The sequence below is a fragment of the Pelophylax lessonae genome, assembly GCF_965119305.1.
Source record: "Pelophylax lessonae genome assembly, chromosome: 13".
NCBI classification, from domain to species: Eukaryota; Metazoa; Chordata; class Amphibia; order Anura; family Ranidae; genus Pelophylax; species Pelophylax lessonae.
The window spans coordinates 160,485,822-160,505,337 of NC_138780.1; the positions used below are offsets into that span (position 1 = coordinate 160,485,822).

Here is a 19,516-nt window from a genome sequence, read left to right on the forward strand (position 1 = left end):
CTCTGAATAAAAATTACATGAATAAAAAACATGACACAGTACTCATACGGTTGATGTTTGTATACAATGACTCTAGCTCTACATGTTTCGCCAACCAATGGCTTTTTCAGGAGACATTAATGAGTCCAGCATACAAACTTGCTAACTGTGTAAAATCATATCTTGCATGTTGAAAGAATGATTTTAGGAGGAGACATCAGCAAACTGCAGGGGGGAGTATGGAGTCCATACATAGGTCATAAATGACTGGTCTGCACCGAAAAAGAGGGAGAGAAAAAAACAAAAGGAGAACTAACTAATTACTAATTACTAATAAATAACTAAATTCTGTAACTAATTGTTCAAGAGAGACCGCTCACCGCCGAAACATCCCATATGGAAGAAAAATATATTTCCAATACATTTAGGGAAAATTTTTTAGAAATATATTGAATATGGCCAAAATTGTAGCATTTCAAATATATTTCCAATATATTTGGGGGAAAAAAATGAATTTTTTAAAAAATTTCTTATTTCTTTTAAATATATTTTCGTCCATGTGGGATGTACCTGAGGTAAAAAGATACCTGCCTTAAAGTCACCTATGGGCTTGAAGTCATTCACTAAAGATTAAATTCTGGGAGTGATTTGACTTATATACCTTTTGGCAGTCTCCTAGCTGGTCCTCCTTTTGGTTTCTTCTCTCCCCCCTTTTTGGTGCAGACCAGTCATTTATGACCTATGTATGGACTCCATACTCCCCCCTGCAGTTTTTTGATGTCTCCTCCTAATTCATTATTTCAACATGCAAGATACGATTTTACACAGCTAGTTTGTATGCTGGACTCATTAAAGTCTCCTGAAGAAGCCATTGGTTGGCGAAACATGTAGAGCTGGAGTCATTGCATACATATATCAACTGTATGAATACTGTGTCATGTTTTTAATACATGTCATTTTTGATCAGAGATGTTTTTCATAAAATTTTGTTATATCTTTTAATTTTGAAGTCTTTTTGCACTGTTAAAATCCCATTTTCCTTGCTTCCTAAATATATCAACTTTGACATTTCCCTTGGAATCAGCTTTATGACACAGGCAGCAAAATAACAATGTTAGAAATTCTAACCCTTCCTCCCTCTACTAAAAATACATTTTGATTTTAGTCCATGTTCCCACTGAATAGATTTCTATTACTGTACTTCCTATCCAAGCAGGAAGTGAGGGCAATTCTCTGCAATAGAAACACAGACAGCAAGAAAACCTGTCTATTTTGTGAAGCAATTCTGTCAGGAGAGAAAAACATGGAGGGTACGAATACTGACTTCTTTTGAAAATGCTAGATAACTGGCTGTCATACATAACCTCTGGCTTGAATACTTTGAACTGGAACATGTTGGCAGATAATAACTTTATAATACATTTTCTTTGACTTCCTAAACTGCATACTTACAGGTGACTCAGAAGGTATGTAAAGCAGATTGTGTAAATAACAGCCAGTTGGCTAGCATTTTCTGAATTAGATCAGCAATGGTAGCACATATATTTCTCTGTCTGAGATATAAAATAATATAAATTCACACTGATTTGCTTTTCATGTAAAGGTTTCCGATAAAGACCAGTTGGGAGAAGATCCACTGAAATATATGGAGCAAATGCTGACCGCCAAGTGCTTTGAATCCCTGCGAACAACAACTGTATACTTTCTCAATGAACACCAAGACCTAAGGTGAATTATTGGATAGAATTTTTTGTGTTATATAATCTGGTTTCTATTTTTCGTTTATCCATTCTGGTCAAATATCATTGAAACTTTAAATATATAGAACCAAGATCATGTTTAGACTTCTCAGTTTATCCTAGTGATGAGCAGAACATAAGAGGGTGGACAGGCCTATTGCATTATCCCACAAATTTTAATAAAAATTTTTGTTAAAAAAGAACTACCATATATGCCGGCGTATGAGGCGACTGGGCATAAAAGACGACCCCCTAATTTCCCAGTTAAAACAGATTTTGGGCTATACTCGCAGTATAAGACTACCCCCCTTCCGAGAAAACACCATTTAAAAATATCCAATTTGATTGAAATCATTTTAATTTAAATGGTGATGATTTACCGGTGCCTAAAAACCTTCAAAATGCTTCTTATTTACTTCTTCTTGTTGGTGGAGCCATGATGGGGTCTTGTCTAGCAGCCGTTTTCTTTACACCCACTAATCTGTCAGCCCACCGGATGTGCGGTAATACTGTATGCACCATAGCTTTGACTACTTACAGTACACCACGCTGAGCCAATCACAGCGAGCGATGTATTCTATTAATGAATACAAAGCCTTCTTGAATTGGCTGGGTCAGAGGTTGTAACATCATCAGCCCACCTCTCTCACTCAGCCAATCTGAGCAGGCTTTGTATTTATTAATAGAAAACATTGCTCGCTGTGATTGGCTCAGCGTAGTATACTATATGCAGCCAAAGCTACAGTGCATACAGTATTACCGCACATATAGCGGGCTGACAGTTTAGGGACATTCGTGGGATGTTCAACGCTCATTAAGCCACACATTCATGGCTTAGTATTCCAAACTGAATACTAATACTGATTCACCACAACATAGGGGGAACCTCACCGGGGTCTAGACATGTGTGGTTCATTTTGTTCCGAATTTAAATTCTGACTCGCTTTTTGTTACAATACAATAGTATTACAGTTACAATAGTAACAAATTTAAACAAATCCGAAATATTGAAACAAAATTTCTGATGTAAATCGAATTTGAATCATTTTCAAATCGAATTTGAATTTCCAAAGAGAATAAAATAGAACAGAAAATCAAGGAATATAATAGAAAAGAATAGAATAGACTATATATATATAATAGAGTAAAACAGAACAGAATACAAATTAAAAGAAAAGAAAAAAATGAATAGAAAAAATAGAATAGAAAATACAAGAATAGAGAAAGACAAAACAAAATAGAATAGAAAATAAAAGAACAGAATAAAATAGAATAGAAAATAAAGAAATAGAAAAAAACATAGAAGAGAATAGAATAGAATAAAATAGTATACAATAAAATAGAAAGAATATAACCATCTTTTGAAATTCAAATTTCAAATAGAATAAATGTAATTGTTGAATACAATAGAATAGAAAAAAAGAATAGAATATAATAAAAAAGAATAAAAGGGAATGAAATAGAAAAAATATAATCATCTTCTGAAATTCTAATTTCAAATAGAATAAATTTGGTTTTGAATACAATAGAAAAAAACCAGAATAGAAAAAAAAGAACAGAATAAAATAGAATAGAATATAAAGAAACATAATAAAACATAGAATAGAACAAAATAGAAAGAATATAACCATCTTCTTAAATTCGAATAGAATAAATTCAATATCAAATAGAATAAAAAATTAAATAATAGGGAAATAAATAGAACATAATAAAATAGAAAAAAAAAACAATAGAAAAGAACAGAAAAAAAAGAATATAACAATGTAACAGTTCTCCTGAAATTCAAATTTCAATTACAATAAATTTGAATTTGAATAGAATAGAATAAAATAGAATAGAATATAAAAGAATTAAATAGAAAATAAAAGAAAAGAATAGTAAAAAAACAATAGAATAGAATGGAATATAAAGAATATAATCATCTTCTAAAATTCAAATTTGAAAAAAATACATTTGATTTCGAACAGAATTCGATTTGAATGGAATTTGATTCGATTCGAATTTGAATAAAGGAAACTAATTCTGAAAACAAATTAAACATATTTAAATAAACAAATATATGTAAATGTCAAATCGAAATGAAACAAAACAAATTTTTTCGTTCTGAACATGTCTACCGGGGTCCCTGCAGGCTGATGCGTTTTAAAGGAGTTTCTTCTTCCTCAGAGCCAAACTGGCACTCGTCAGCCTGCAGGGACCCAATTGAGGGCCCCCCTTATTAAATAGAAACAATCTCCGGGGCTCAGTTGTGGTGCTTAGGGTGTGTCGCTTTTCTGTTTGCCGACTAATGCGTGTGGTGCCAAAAGGTCTTGCTGCCCTCGCAGTACTATGGGCATCCTTATAGACACTAGAAACAACAACAAAATATGGGGGTACCAACCTAGTGCATTACCAACGTAACCATTTTAATCTGAAATGTAAAACATAGTCTACTTACAAATGCATGACAAGCATGGGCATATAAAAGGATGCAGACAAGACAACCCATGGATCCCCAGTGCTGTGGGAGGCTCTCAAAAGTGTCCAAAGGCTTACTGGTTTTGAGAGTCAAGTCCTCTTATTCAAAGCCAAAGAGAGTCCGTTGTGGTGACTGTTTAGTATGGAATACTAAACAATGGACATGGGACTTGATAAGCATTTTTAACTCATATGTTTCTGAGTAGTTCTTTTTTTTACCATATATTTGTATTAAAATTTGTAGAATAATGCTCTAGGCCTGCATGCCCTCTTTTGTTTATTTGTTGTTTCAGTGGTCATAGGACATCCCTGGTCCTAGGGGGCAGCAAGGCTTCAGGGGATTATACAGTATCTCACAAAAGTGAGTACACCCCTCACATTTTTGTAAATATATATAAAAATTAAATCTTTTCGTGGGACAATACTGAAGAAATTACACTTTGCTACAATGTAAAGTAGTGAGTGTATAGCTTGTATGACAGTGTAAATTTGCTTTCCCCCTCAAAATAACTCAACACACAGCCATTAATGTCTAAACCGCTGGTAACAAAAGTGAATACATCCCTAAGTGAACATGTCCGAATTGGGCCCAATTCGCCATTTTCCCTCCCCAGGTTCATGTGACTCATTAATGTTACAAGGTCTCACGTGTGAATGGGGAGCAGGTGTGTTAAATTTGGTGTTATCGCTTTCCTTCTCTCATACTGGTCACAGGTAGTTCAAATTGGCACCTCCTGACAAAGAACTCCCTGAGGATCTGAAAAAAAGAATTGTTGCTCTACATAAAGATGGTCTAGACTATAAGAAGGTTGCCAAGACCCTGAAACTGAGCTGCAGCACGGTGGCCAAGACCATACAGCGGTTAAACAGGACAGGTTCCACTCAGAACAGGCCTCGCCATGATTGACCAAAGAAGTTTAGTGCATGTGCTCAGCATCATATCCAGAGATTGTCTTTGGGAAATAGACGTATGAGTGCTGCCAGAGGTTGAAGGGGTGGGGGGTGTCAGCCTGCCCGTGCTGAGACCATACGCCGCACACTGCATCAAATTGGTCTGCATGGCTGTCTTCCCAGAAGGAAGCCTCTTCTAAAGATGATCCACGAGAAATCCCGCAAACAGTTTGCTGAAGACAAGCAGACTAAGGACATGGATTACTGGAACCATGTCCTGTGGTCTGATGAGACCAAGATAAACTTATTTGGTTCAGATGGTGTCAAGCGTGTGTGGTGGCAACCAAGTGAGGAGTACAAACACAAGTGTTTCTTGCCTACAGTCAAGCATGGTGGGGGAAGTGTCATGGTCCGGCACTGGGGAGCTACAGTTTATTGAGGGAACTATGAATACCAACATGTACTGTGACATACTGAAGCAGAGCATGAACCCTCCCTTCGGAGACTGGTCCGCAGGGCAGTAATCCAACATAACGACCCCAAACACAACTCCAAAATGACCACTGCCTTGCTAAAGAAGCTGAGGGTAAAGTGGATGGATGGCCAAGCATGTCTCCAGACCTATTGAGCATCTGTGGGGCATCCTCAAATTGAAGGTGGAGGAGCGCAAGGTCTCTAACATCCACCAGCCCTGTGATGTCATCATGGAAGAGGACTCCAGTGGCAACCTGTGAAGCTCTGGTGAACTCCATGCCCAATAGGGTTAAGACAGTGCTGGAAAATATTGGTGGCCACACAAAATATTGACACTTTGGACCCAATTTAAACATTTCCACTTTTGTTGTCTGTGGTTTAGACATTATTGGCTGTGTGTTGAGTTATTTTGAGGGGACAGCAAATTTACACTGTTATACAAGCTGTACACTCACTACATTACATTGTAGCAAAGTGTCATTTCTTCAGTGTTTTCACATGAAAAGATATAATAAAATATTTTAAAAATGTGAGGGGTGTACTGACTTTTGTGAGATACTGTATGTATGTATATATATGTGTGTGTATGTGTGTATATATATATATATGTATGTGTATGTATGTGTGTGTGTGTGTATATGTATATATATATATACATATCTACTGTATGCAGTGGAATAGTACTTCTACCCAACATGGCTTTCACACTTATGCACAGGAGACAATTGATGTTGTTGATGAGCAGAACATACCTGGGTCCAGTTCGAGGCAGGTTCAGGGATCATTACTAAAGTTTGGGTGCTGAATCCAAAAGTCATTGAGGTCAAAGGAAGCCAACTGTTAAAAAAACAGTTGGCTTCCTCTCCTCTCCATCTAAAAGCTGCCTGCAGTGGGCGGGGCGGGGCTGAGGATTCCCCGCTGACGTCAGTCAGGAGGGGAGGAGGAGGAGGGCCGAAAGGAGGAGAGGCGGCGGGTCACGTGAGCCGCAATCGGCGCTCTGAAAACTGGTAAAGAACGTCTTATTTTTAAAAAACACAGACACAGGGGCACAGAGGATTATTAAATTGACTGTAGACCGGATATGAAACTTTAAATGAAAGGACAGCAGCAGGAGGGGAGGAGGCGGGTAATTACAAAGGAGCAGGCAGGCAGGGAGGGGGGAAAGAGGACGGAGGAGAACAGGAGGGATGCAGATCACGGAGACTGACCACGGTGTCAGGGCACAGCAGCCATGGTATACCGTGGTCAGATTACAGAGGGGAGGGTATCGCCAGGCAGGATCAGCCAGGTATTTTAGGTGATAGAAGGGGCCAAATTACACAGCAAAAGCACTGTGCTGTATAACATGCTTTAAGGGAACAGGATCAATATTTTTTCTTTGTTTAGGTTAACAAACGCTTTAAAAATAAATGACGTCGCCTTAAGGACATTGTCGGAAAGAGGCGGAGCATAGGTGACCTTAAAATGATGCCCCTCCCCCCCTGAAAAAAAGTTCTGCAGACGCCCATGGTCCACACTACACCTTCATCTTCTTCTCCTCTCTTAAAAACCCCATATCTCCCTCTCTTCAACTCTTCCTACACTATATTTGAGGCTTTTACTTAGTTCTATGACAACAGGTGGGTAAAACCTACAAAAGGTAGTAACTTTTGGCGCTTTTCCACTGCATAGAACCGTACCGGCTCGGCACGCTTTTGTGCTTTTCCACTGCAGTACCGCATGGTATAGGGTCGGAACGGTTCGGTACGGTACGGTATAGGTTTGCTTTTCCACTGCATGGAACCGAACGGTACGGTACGGCTCTGAAAAAACAGTACCTACTCGATTGTGGTTCCAACAGGTACCAAACTGGTACCATATCCCACAATCCTTTGCATGCAGTCACTACTAGCCACTGATTGGTCAGAGAATCACACCCACCCCGTTGTTATCCCACCCACTTAACTTTAGTACTACTTTAGTGGAAAAGCAAACCTATACCGTACCGTACCGAACCGTTCCGACACTATACCATGCGGTACCGCAGTGGAAAAGCAAACCGGGCCAAGCAGGGCCAAGTAGAGCCGAGCCGGTACTAGCCGGTACTTGCAGTGGACAAGTGCCATTTCTCTTACTACTAGTATGTGCTGAGCTGGTTTCCTTTGGTTGAGACACTTCACCATTTAGGCATCAAAGCAGAACATGCTGCACACTATATAGCTACCTTCTTCACATTCAGACCTGCCATTACAACATCTGACGGATTGAAGTTTTTCAGTACCGACTTCCTTTGTAGTTCTGAGCGACCTGATACTGGCAAAAAGGAAAAGGTTTGTCACAATAAATCATGTCCTATAGAAATCACTTGATCATGCCCACTAATCAGGGAGGCACACTTTCTTCATTTCACAGAAATCTATCCCCATTATTAAAAGGTTAGTTGGGTGTGTGTAGTCAAAGGTCAGGCCAAGAATTCCCAAACCCCCCTCTGGATCTAGTGCAAATTAGATGCTTTGATAAATGGGTCTCCATCAAACATGTTAGAAAAGAGTCTTGAGCTCCACCTGCTGAAATACAATGAGACTGCATAATATTAATATGCAATATATTTCTCAATTACTTCATAACAACGGTATTGAACATGTATTTATTAGCACTGATTATAATAAAGAAAATAAATACAAAACCATTCTATGGTCCCTTGTTTTATCGTTACAGGAAAGAACACTTGATGGCCATTTTGAAAATTAAAGGTGGTATCAAACAGGAAGAAAAAAAGAACCTTTTATATTATATTGAAAACAGGAAGATTCATTTTGGTGAAAACAGGGTGAAGTTTTTTGAGGATGTAAACACAGAAGGTTTTCATTTGAAATATTTACTATGCTGCTGTGCATAGGACCTTTCAAAATTCTGTCCTATTCAATATTATTTGTACATATGTTTTAAAGTCAGTTAAATGGATGTCTTTGACATTTTAGGTCATGATGAGATTACTACTGAAAGTGTTTCTGAAATAAATAAATATTTTTTATAAAAAATATTTTAAAATTTGATGTTACTGTTGTGGAGTTTATTTTATAGTGCTGACCAATCCTTTAGGGCCCATTCACACTTGTCCATTGTGTAGTATTGCAGTAGCACACAAGTTACTGCAATCACCGTACATGTGCTAATGAGTTGCAGTGCTAAGTTAATAACATCTCAGATTCACATGCATTGCAACACATCCCAATTCACTGTTGTGCGTTGTGGTGCACTACAATGGAGAAATGGTGCTTGTCCTTTTTTTGTGTGTTTTGGGGGCACTGGCAGCCCATTCAAATGAATGAGTCTACTTCAATGCAGCATGTGTTAAAGTGGTCCTGAAGGCCAGAGGCTGAAGGCTCCCCTGCAATACCTACCTAAGCCCGATCGCGAACCAGTGTTGTGCACGAAAGTGGCTCCTGCTGTTCTTAATCATCGTCAGGGAGTCAGAGCCGAGCCCCATTGCACAGTGCAGGTAAGTATAAAATGTTTGTTATTTAAGAAAATAAACTTTAATATCACTTTATTTCAAAGGATAAGTTCACCTTTTAAAAAAATAAATAAATAAATAAATTCACATCTTTTTTGCAGGTAAAAAATGTGCATTTATTATTTTTTGTACTTGGAGCCTATAAAGCATTGTACCCACAGTCAGCAGATTCACAGGTGTCATGCAAGATTCCTGCAGACCTGTCAGTGTATCTGTCTGCTCGTACCTTGTACAGGCTGGCAGATACGCACTGACAGAAAGATTCAAAGTTATACCTAGAGTGCTCAACAGCCCCATGGTAGTTATATAGTTAGATAGTTACATAGTAGTTGAGGTTGAAAAAAGACAACATTCCATCCAGTTCAACCTGTGTCGGTGTGTGTCGATTTAATAATTTCCCATACTCCTGAATGTTTTGTTCTTGGAGATGTATGTCCAAGAGTCTTTTAAAAGTGGCCATACTCCCCGCACTTACCACCAATTGTGGAAGAGAGTTCCACACTCTTATAGCCCTTACTGTAAAATACCACGTACGTAGCCTAAGGTTAAATCGCTTCTCCTCTAATCGCATTGTATGGCCTTGTGTCCTCTTACACTCCTTGCGACTGAATCGTTTTTTTTCTATGCTGAGATCACCGTTGAGGTATTTGTAAATCGCTATCATGTCCCCTATCAGGCGTCTCTTCTCTAGGGAGAATAAATCCAGTGCTTGTAAACGCTCCTCATAATTTAGGTCCTCCAATCCCCTAATTAGCTTAGTTGCCCTTCTTTAGATTCTTTCCAGTTACAGCACATCCTTTCTGAGGTTTGGAGACCAGAACTGGACAGAATATTACAGATGTGGTCAGACCAGAGTTTTATAAAGTGGTAGGATTATAGTTTTATCTCTGGAATATATACCCTCCCTTATGCATGCTAATATTCTGTCGGCTTTGGCAGCTGCAGCTTGACATTGCATGCTATCGCTTAGCCTATCTTCTACTAAGACTCCCAGGTCATTGTAGTTCAATTGTGGCTGTCAGCTTGTAGTTCTCAATGAAGTGCCCAGGATGGGCGGAGCCCCACACGACCATGTTTTCTTTTTATAGTGACAGCGAGCAGGGAAAGAAGATCCCCAGCTTGCTGTCACTAAAGGCAGCAAAGCGAGCAGCAGCTGCAGGAGTGGGAACATGTTACATGCTCCACCCTAAAAATAGATAGAATATGTAAGTTCCCAAAGATGAATTTATCCTTTAATGTACTAAAAGATGAAAATGGGCCCTCAAAGCAGGTCACTGATGAGTATAAAGAGTTTTTATATTTTCTTTAGTGCAAATTGTTCTTCTGTTCCTTGGAGCAGCTGCAAATAAATGAACAATGGTTTGATTAAAGAAAACAATGGAAGGGCTTGATTGGTTTTCTTTGGTGTAATGAAAACCACTTGAAATTGGTCATGTTTTTGTTATTATATTAAACTTAGAGATTTATTGATTAACCACTAGGGGGCACTCCATATAAATCCCAGCTCCACTCTTCACCCTGCTTCATCCCCATAACCCCCCCCCCCCCCAACAGCCACAAATATATCAAATACCCTTTCTCCTGCAGTCTTCTGACCAGTTCACAATGTCCCTGGGGTAGGTAGTCCTTACACCTGGACAGCAGTACTACGAGAGCAGGCCAACAGAATGAAGTATGGGTTTATGATGGCCTGAGCTCACAGGGACAGGGAATTGGAATGATGTACTGAAATTATTTTTAATGTTTTACATTTTGCCCAGCTATACAGTTAAAGGCTCGACATTTTGGACAATTTCATGCTCCCAACTTTGTGGGAACAGTTTGGGGATGGTCCCTTCCTAGTCCAACATAAATGCGCACCACTGCACAAAGCAAGGTCCATAAGAACATGGATGAGCAAGTTTGGGTTGGAGGAACTTGACTTGCCTGCTCTGATCTCAACCCAACAGAACACCTTTGGGATGAATTAGAACGCAGACTGTGAGGCAGTGCCTGAACTCACAAATGCACTCCCAGAAGAATGGTCAAATATTCCCATAGACACACTCCTAAACCTTGTGGACAGCCTTCCCAGAAGAGTTGAAGCTATTATTGCTGCAAAGGGTGGGCCAGCTCAATATTGAACCCTATGGATTGAGGCTGGGATGCCATTAAAGGATCCATGTGCATGTAAAGGCAGGTGTCCCACTGTCACAATTTTATGATACCTGAGTAACTAAGCAGAATTTAAATAATATAAAACCTTTGAAGTTAAAGCCTCCCTTGTAGATATCCAAAAGCCATGAAACTGCTGCTGGGCGCCACCATCTTGTATGTAATGTCAGCAGCCCCAGCAGACGCACAGCTGTCATTCAAGTGTCATTTCTGCTTTGAACTTTTAGTTTCAAGATTGTTTGTTTTTCTAATCATTAGTGGGGGTCAAATCAATGGTCCTTTTTAATTGAAGTTCAAGAAAAGTTGAAGGAGCAGAACGAAAAAAAAATTCTTGAATGAAAACAAATTTCTAAAAGTGTATGTGTTTTTCTTTCAGGAAAGTCAATTTATTCCAAAATAGAAAGTTAAAGCAAATTAAATTTTGAAGTACTTTCAACTGACATTTGTGAAGTCATGGAATGTACTGAGACTTTTTGTACAAACGTTTGTATTAACATTTTTTCAAAACTCTACTATGTATGGCAGCTTGTGGATATCGTTTAGTGTCACTTTAAGCTAGTGACAGGGTCTCTTTAAGTCTACCAAAGGGAGCATTGATTAGCACACATTCAGTATTTTGTCAGTTATAACATAATTCCTATTGTTGCCAATCCAGAAAGAATTTTAACAGATAAGGAATTTTTGCATGCTATATAAAATCAAAAAGAAAATATAAAAGGGATAATAACAGCACTCTCAAATCTACTAAATCACTGTCTTATATTAAAGTGGAATTAAACGTCACGTTACCTACAGCCTATAATAAGTTAAACAAAGCCAAAGAAAATTCCCAGCTCAACCTACCAACCAGCCTGCAACCAACCGAGTTATCCTGTCTAACAGTATGCGGTAAAAACAGGGGTTTAGTTTGCACAGATTTGCAAATACATGCGTAAGCTGCAGAGCCACTTCAAGTCTTATGTAAACCTATCTCAAAATTTTGAGAGCCTCCACAGTGAAAGCACATGCATTATAATGGATAGGCAGAGGGCAGGTGAGCCTAGAGAGAGCCCACCCCTCCTTAACCACTTTAAGACCGGAAGGATTTGCCCCTTAATGACCAGGCCCTATTTTGCGATTCGGCACTGCGTTACTTTAACGGACAATTGCGCGGTCGTGCGACGCTGTACCCAAATATAATTGACAGAACTTTTTCCCCACAAATAGAGCTTTCTTTTGGTGGTATTCGATCACCTGTGCGAATTTTATTTTTTGCACTATAAACAAAAAAAGAGCAACAATTTTGAAAAAAAAAAAAAACTATTTTTCACATTCTGCTTTATGACATTCTCAAAAAATGAAAAAAATGTAAAAATCGGAGCCGCCTGCCGACTGCATCGGCTTCCCCGCTGACGATCGATTAAGAGATTTGTGGCTGATTCAGAGCACAGACGGGTTTGTGCAGATAAAGGCACATTGAGGAAAATTTCGGCCAGATCCATGCATCGGATCAAGAGAGCAGCTGCTAAAATACCATTACAGCAGCAAACAGATATTTGAAGCTGCTGGTGCCTCTGGAGTCCCACGGACATCCTCTGGAGTCCTTCAGAGTCTTGCAACTGTGCATAAACCTTCTATTTGGCCACCACTAACCAATGCTCACAAGCAGAAATGGCTGCATTGGGCAGAAAAATACATGAAGACTAATTTTCAAACAGTCCTGTTCACTGATGAGTGCCGTGCAACCCTGGACGGTCCAGATGGAGGGAATAGTGGATGGTTGATGAGACCTCTCCCTTTGACACTCAAACTCACCAGATGGTTAAAGTTATTCCACCTGGGATAGACACTTAACGGGATAGACACTTAACATTTACGGATCAAACGTGCATCTCTAAGGCCCCTTTCACACAGGCGGACCGTCCTGTCTGTTTTTTTGGCGGATCTGAACGGTCCCCCCATGCATTCCTATGGGGCATCGGATGTCAGCGGAGACATGTCCGCTGACATCCGACCCGATCCGATCCGTCAAATCTGGACGGATGGAAACCCTATTTTCCATCCGTCCAGCGGGTCGGATCGGATGGGATCGGGTGAGAACGGACTGACGGTCCGTTGACATCCGATTTCCCCCATAGAGATGCATGGGGAACTGTCAGCTGTGTCTCTGCACACAGCACGGAGACACAGCTGTCCTCCTGCTGCTCAGCGGGGGATCGGCGGCTGTGTGAAAGAGCCCTAAAGTATTTGAAATCCTCATATCCTTCAGCAATCACCTGTTCTCAGTGTCAGTCAATCCCCCTCCTTGCTCAGCGCACTCAGCCTGGCTTCACCATGCCTCCAGTAGCAGCTCCGGAAGTGACGTTCTCGTGTCATCAGGCCGGCGCCTGGAACGCACAATGTGGCCATATTCTCACGATCTGGCCGACGTGCGTTCCAAGATAACCTGTCAGACTCCTACTGTCATTGGTATCATTAGGATTGTTGCCTGAAAGTACAGTCTTGCTCCATATGCACCCCAGTCGATTGGACAATCTAGATGATGAGTATATGGTAATCCCTTGATGATGATTAGCATTGCATCTCACAGATTCACCTGCTTTTATTGAAACTTGTAGCTCTAAAGCCAAAACACTTGCTTTGTTTTAAAATCATGCTTCTGATTTTAGGAATGGATATATGTGCATGTGCATTTTCTAATGTTTTCCTTACATAATGCTTTGTGATATAAGGCCTATTGCAGGATATTTACATGTGTTTGCTTGTGTTTATATATATATATATATATATATATATATATATATATATATGTAGCAGGATTCCCAGCCGTTTTTCTGGATATGGGTCCTCCTGGGCCACTGGGTGCAACAAAAGTACCCCTGTGCTCAGGGCCAGATTAACATAGGGGCTATTGGAGCTGCAGCTCCAGGCCCCTACCTTAATATAGGCCCCGGGTTGGCCATATTCACTGTTACCGCTCTTCTGTCACTTGTAAACACAGAAGTCTGGCTTCTATGCTCGCTTCCCCAGGCAGCTCCCTCAGAACCTCCCCACACAGCGCGAAGGCCGGACAAGGAGGGACAGTTGCCGATGCATGGATGTGTTTATGGGCTTCAGAGACAGCATCCCATGTTGAATTAGGCATGCATGGCTGCACCCTTCCTCCTCTTGGTGCATGCCAAGGCACAGCCCTTAAGGCTCTTCAAAATCCTCAGCACCAAGCCCGTGATGCTCTTAATCCGGCCCTGCCTGTGCATGTTCCTCCAAGGGTGAGCGCTGAGACAATGACCAGTCCTGCATCTTTGGGTTTTTTGTATTTATTGAGAACTTGGATGGGAGAAGGGAATGAGTGGGATACTCCTTTGGCTCAACTATGCACAATTTGCTGGGGACAACTGAAAATGCTTCTTGGCGCTGACTTGATGCTGGCTTGATGCCGGTCAACGCCGGTTGACGCTGGTTAACGCTGGCTTGCTGCCTGTTAACTCCAAACTGACCTTGGACTGCTTTCTCACCTAAAGAAGTCCTTTTATAGCTCCTTCAAGCACTCCTTGCTCAGGTAGCTACTTGTGCTGCTGCTGTGCTGCTAAACACTTCAGGGCCCAAACTGGCACCCTCTTCCCCTCACTTTCTTCAGGGCTTAAACACTGGCACCCCCTTTCTCTAAACCTTCTCCACAGGTTAGCTGGCTCCTGGATCCCTTTGACCTTCTGGAGTGGTCCCCTCTCCTAGGCAGACACCTGGGCAGTCTCAAGTACTCACAACACTGTTTTTCCCCAAAACTTCTGCCCAGCAGCTCCACTCGGTCCACAGCACTCTTGATCCCTACTCTGCAGCTCAGCTCAACCTCCGTCCTCTAGGCCGACCGCCCAGGACACTCTCACTTGCAGTCACCCTCCTCCTGGGACTCTGCTTCCCGCCAAAGACACTGCGTCATGTGCTCCCCTCAGACTTATACCCTATCCCAGGTTGCTTTGCGGCAGATACTGCCCCCTGAGATGGATACAAGCCCTGGTGTGCTATTGGTCAGGTTTCCTCCACTGTCCAATAAGAGCCCTCATTAGACACAGTGGGGAGACTCCCCAGACCCCCTTAGAAGCACATGACAGCCTAACCAAATGATCAGGCCCTACTGATATGCAAACAGGGCCACCCATATGCTTCTTCCTAGCACCTACCTAGGAGGCTGCTACATCTAAATATTTTTTTTTACCTATTTATTTGTCCTAATAACAGAACACTTTGAATACCACAAGTCCTATTAATGGTAGAGGGAGGCAGAAGGGGCTGGCGAATTGTGCAAAGTTTTTAGCAGAGACAGATGTTAACCTCAGCAGCACCGAAGATCAGCACTTTGGGGGGAAAAAAATAGCAAATAAAGAAAAAACAATATAGCGTATACAATTGCGACGCAAATCATAATTGAATAATATTAAAAAAATTACCTTTCCTTTTCAATCTGCAGCCGCTGTAATTTTCTGAAAATGCAATGCAATATGGCTACCTGGAGCTGTTCTGTACACAGAATGTTTACTGACCAGACCCCCAGAAACATAATTTCCTGCTTGTGTGATTGGCTCACTGATTTTCCTAGAAGTCTGCCTAAGATACAAGTTGGATTTCCGGCATCCCCTGCACCAAAAATGTCATTTTTGGTGAGATACTCCAAATAGGAACACGTCTAAAGGGATGCAGGCCCAGCAGATTATCTCATTAGTGCTCTGCAGCTGCAGAGCTGATTGATAATTATGAAACCACTCCCATTAGACTCACTCAGCACAGAGGAACAAACAGTGAATTATTCAACATATGAAAAGGTTGCTGTGCTGATAAATAAACCAAAATATGAATATAAGTGCAAAAAATGATATACCTCAAATCACAATGAAATGTCCAATATATAAAATGAAAGTGACAAAAAGTCCAAGTGAAAAAGGAATAGTTATCGAATGCCAAATTCCCAGTGCGCGATGTGATCTCAGGTGTCACCCATGTTGTCTTTCCTTCACCAAATAGTTAAAATGCAAACTCACCAGAAATATATGCTGTCCATAGGCGTCCACAGGGGATGTTTTGGGTGTGTCTGGGCACACCCTAATCACCCCATGGGGCACAGATTCCCCCAGCTGAAATTTTTCCAAAGCCTGCCAAAGGGTCTCCTATAAATATTGTAAAGAATAATAAAAAAAAAAGTTAAAAACTACTGACACCGTCCACTACCCTACTGACACCAATCTCGGCCCTATTGACTCCGTCCACTGCTCTACTGACAACATCCATGTGTTAATACATTTGGGGTGCACACCCTAATGCAATAGGCTGCGCACACCTATGATGCTGACTAAGTTATAGGACAGCAGCCACGCAGGGCCGGGACAAGGGGTGAGCAGGAGGGACGGCTGCCCTAGGCACTGTGATATCATGTGAGGTTTGGGGGCACCCCAAGGAGATTGGGGGAGGGGATTTTTGATTGGAGGGGTAATTAGGAGGGTGGCAGGAATTTCTAGAAATTGTTCTAGGAGGGAAGATCCGGGGAGGTGTGGGGGAGGTGGGATTTCTATTTAGAGGAGAGATGGGGGAAGAGGATTTGTGCTAGGATGGGAGATTTGGGGGTTTATGCTAGAAAAAGTAAAATGGTGGGGGGGGGGGGGAGGGTCAGAGGGTATTTGTGCTAGGAGGGACATTTTTTGGGGGGAGGGGGATTCATGCTAGTAGGGATGATTGGGGGGCATTTGTGTTAGGTGGAAACATTTGGGGGAGGGGGGAATTTGCATTAGGATGGGGGATTGGGGGAGGGGAATTTGTGCTGGGAGGTGGGATTTGGTGTGTGGGTAGAGCATTTGTGCTAGGGAGGGGAAATGTTTTTTTTTGGGGGGGGGGGGAATCGTGCTGGGAGTATATGTGTAATTAGAGGATTTGAGTTAGGCATGCAGATTAGCGCTCCCTTTTTTTTCTTTTGGGGGGGGGGAATCGTGCTGGGAGTATATGTGTAATTAGAGGATTTGAGTTAGGCATGCAGATTAGCGCTCCCTTTTTTTTCTTTTGGGGGGGGGGGGGGGAATCGTGCTGGGAGTATATGTGTAATTAGAGGATTTGAGTTAGGCATGCAGATTAGCGCTCACTTTTTTTTTTTTTTTGGGGGGGGGGATTTTTTACTAACACATAATGCTCATCTACCTTGGGGTGGGGGCGGGGGAGGTGCAATTTGGCATATTCACCCTGGGCTCTAGATGACCTTGTCCCGACACTGCCACCATGTGTTGAGATATGATTGTGTTGCCTCTCTGGAGATCCCTGGTAAAACCGACCAAATCAATGGTGCTCCCACACATTTAGGATGGAGCCATCAAGGAATATTCAATCATGATTTGCACTGCCAATACACCCCTGGCGATCTGCAACAAAGTTTGTTATAATCCTTGCAATGTACATAGATAACCCAGGGGGGAATGTTTTTTTTCTCAACAACAGTGGAGTTACGCTTTAACCTCCCTGGCGGTATCCCCGAGTGTGGCTCGGGGTGGAATTTCAGTGCCATTAGCGGTAACCCCGAGCCACACTCAGGGAGAAATCAATGGATCCTGGAAGAGGTTACTTACCTTGTCCCCAGGGTCCCGCAATGTATTCCGGCAGTGTACCGCGCCCGGATCTTTTGCCTGATGCTCTGTGCCCCGGCTTCAAACACACTGATATATTGTAATCCTATTGGATTACATTACTAAATAAAATAAATTAACCTCAGTTTGCCCCCCAGTGCCCTTGCCTGCAGTTTTACTGTACTTTATATATATATATATATATTAACTTATTTATAGTAATTTATTATATTATAATTTATGATTTTGTGTTTCAAACTTTATCATACCCGAAATGTTATAAAGAAGAACGCACAGTAAAAAACAAATCATATGTAAATAGTTGGTTTGGGCTGCTCGTCCTTAAGAATTAAATGCAAAATAATGGTACCGCTTTCAGCACCTAAAATCGGAAATAATCATACCGCCAGGGAGGTTAACTAAACTTCAAACCTTTTGCTGCCAGAGCCGTTCTTTCATTTTTTTTTTTCACATTTATAAAATTATTTTAGGCTTGAAGACTAGTTAAAACCCCTAAACATTATAATAGGAGACCTGGATAATAAAATGGAGGTAGCTCTGAATTTTTATTTCACACGGTATTAGCACAACAATTTATTAACCCACACAAATGCAATATACTGCCTAATTTGTTAGCAACATATAAAAGATGAGTGTAAGTAGATAGATACCAAACATGTCAAGCCATAAAATTGTGCATGGGCATGAAACCACAACAAATTTCAGTATCCAAAATGTTCCATAGTCGATGAATAATGACCCTATTATTAATATTATTAATATTATTATTATTATTAATCATTCTGGCATACTCAGCAAAATGTACAATGTGTAGCACATTAAACTTTTTTGTATGTAGGCGCCCTGACGTGTGTGGTTACACTTGTTTGTGAATGTATGTGGGGGTGGGGCTGGCTTGAAATTTATTTTTGGGTGTGGGTTTAAAGTGCTTGGTTGTAACTTTTTTTTCACTTCATTTTTTTTTTTTGTTTTATCACAAAGATGACCAAAAGTCCCCTATGTGATAACATTTTGCTGTGATGTGTTCTCTTTATTGAGACATCCAGACTTGTATAAAGTACTCGAAATTTCTACTTGAGTAAAAGTACAAGTGCTCGATCAAAAAATTACTTGAGTAGAAGTGGAAGTGCTCGCAGAAAAAGTTACTTAAGTAGAAGTACTAAAGTATTCAACATTTTTTATACTTAAGTATTGCAAGTAGTTTTTTCAAAAAAATTGCTACTTAAGTACTAAAAGTAAAAAGTACCAGTAGTTTTGAAAAAAAAATTCTACTCAAGTACTGAAAGTAGAAGTACAAGTACTGTGTTATGTAGTTATTAAAGAAATAAGTCAAAAGTTTGAACATCATATTGTTTTTATTATTTCAAATGATTTATTCAAATGATTAACCTGTGTTTGTTAGTAGTTTCTTGATGCACTTTAAGCGCTGTAGCACCATTTATTTGTTTGTTTCATATTTTCTTTTTATTGGAAAGATTTGGTATAGCAGCTTTTATTATACACAGCCTTTATTTTCGTATGCGCTGATTTACAAATGACATTATACACATTTTTTTGAGCTTTATGCAACCTGCCATCTACTGTTCTGGCAGTGGTAATTTTTTTAAAAGTAACGAGTAACTATGCAGCACAAAAAAAAAATACTTGAGTAGAAGTATCGAAATCATCGAAAAAATGTAGTGAAGTAAAAGTAGAAGTAGGAGAAAAAAATTCTACTCTAGGAAAGTACA

At 40.5% G+C, this 19,516-nt stretch overlaps 1 protein-coding gene across 1 annotated transcript in view; it reads left to right on the forward strand.

Annotated features, from left to right (window-relative positions):
• Positions 1 to 8,418, forward strand: part of LOC309543136 (uncharacterized protein) — a gene marked incomplete at its 3' end in the record, with an annotated part of 82,132 nt that extends 73,714 nt beyond the window's left edge. The window contains exons 10-11 of the mRNA XM_082242517.1: positions 1,583 to 1,707; positions 8,238 to 8,418. Coding sequence (XP_082098643.1) covers positions 1,583 to 1,707; positions 8,238 to 8,418 — 306 coding nt within the window. The remainder of the gene's footprint in view (positions 1 to 1,582; positions 1,708 to 8,237) is intronic.
• Between the last annotated feature and the right edge of the window lie 11,098 nt (positions 8,419 to 19,516).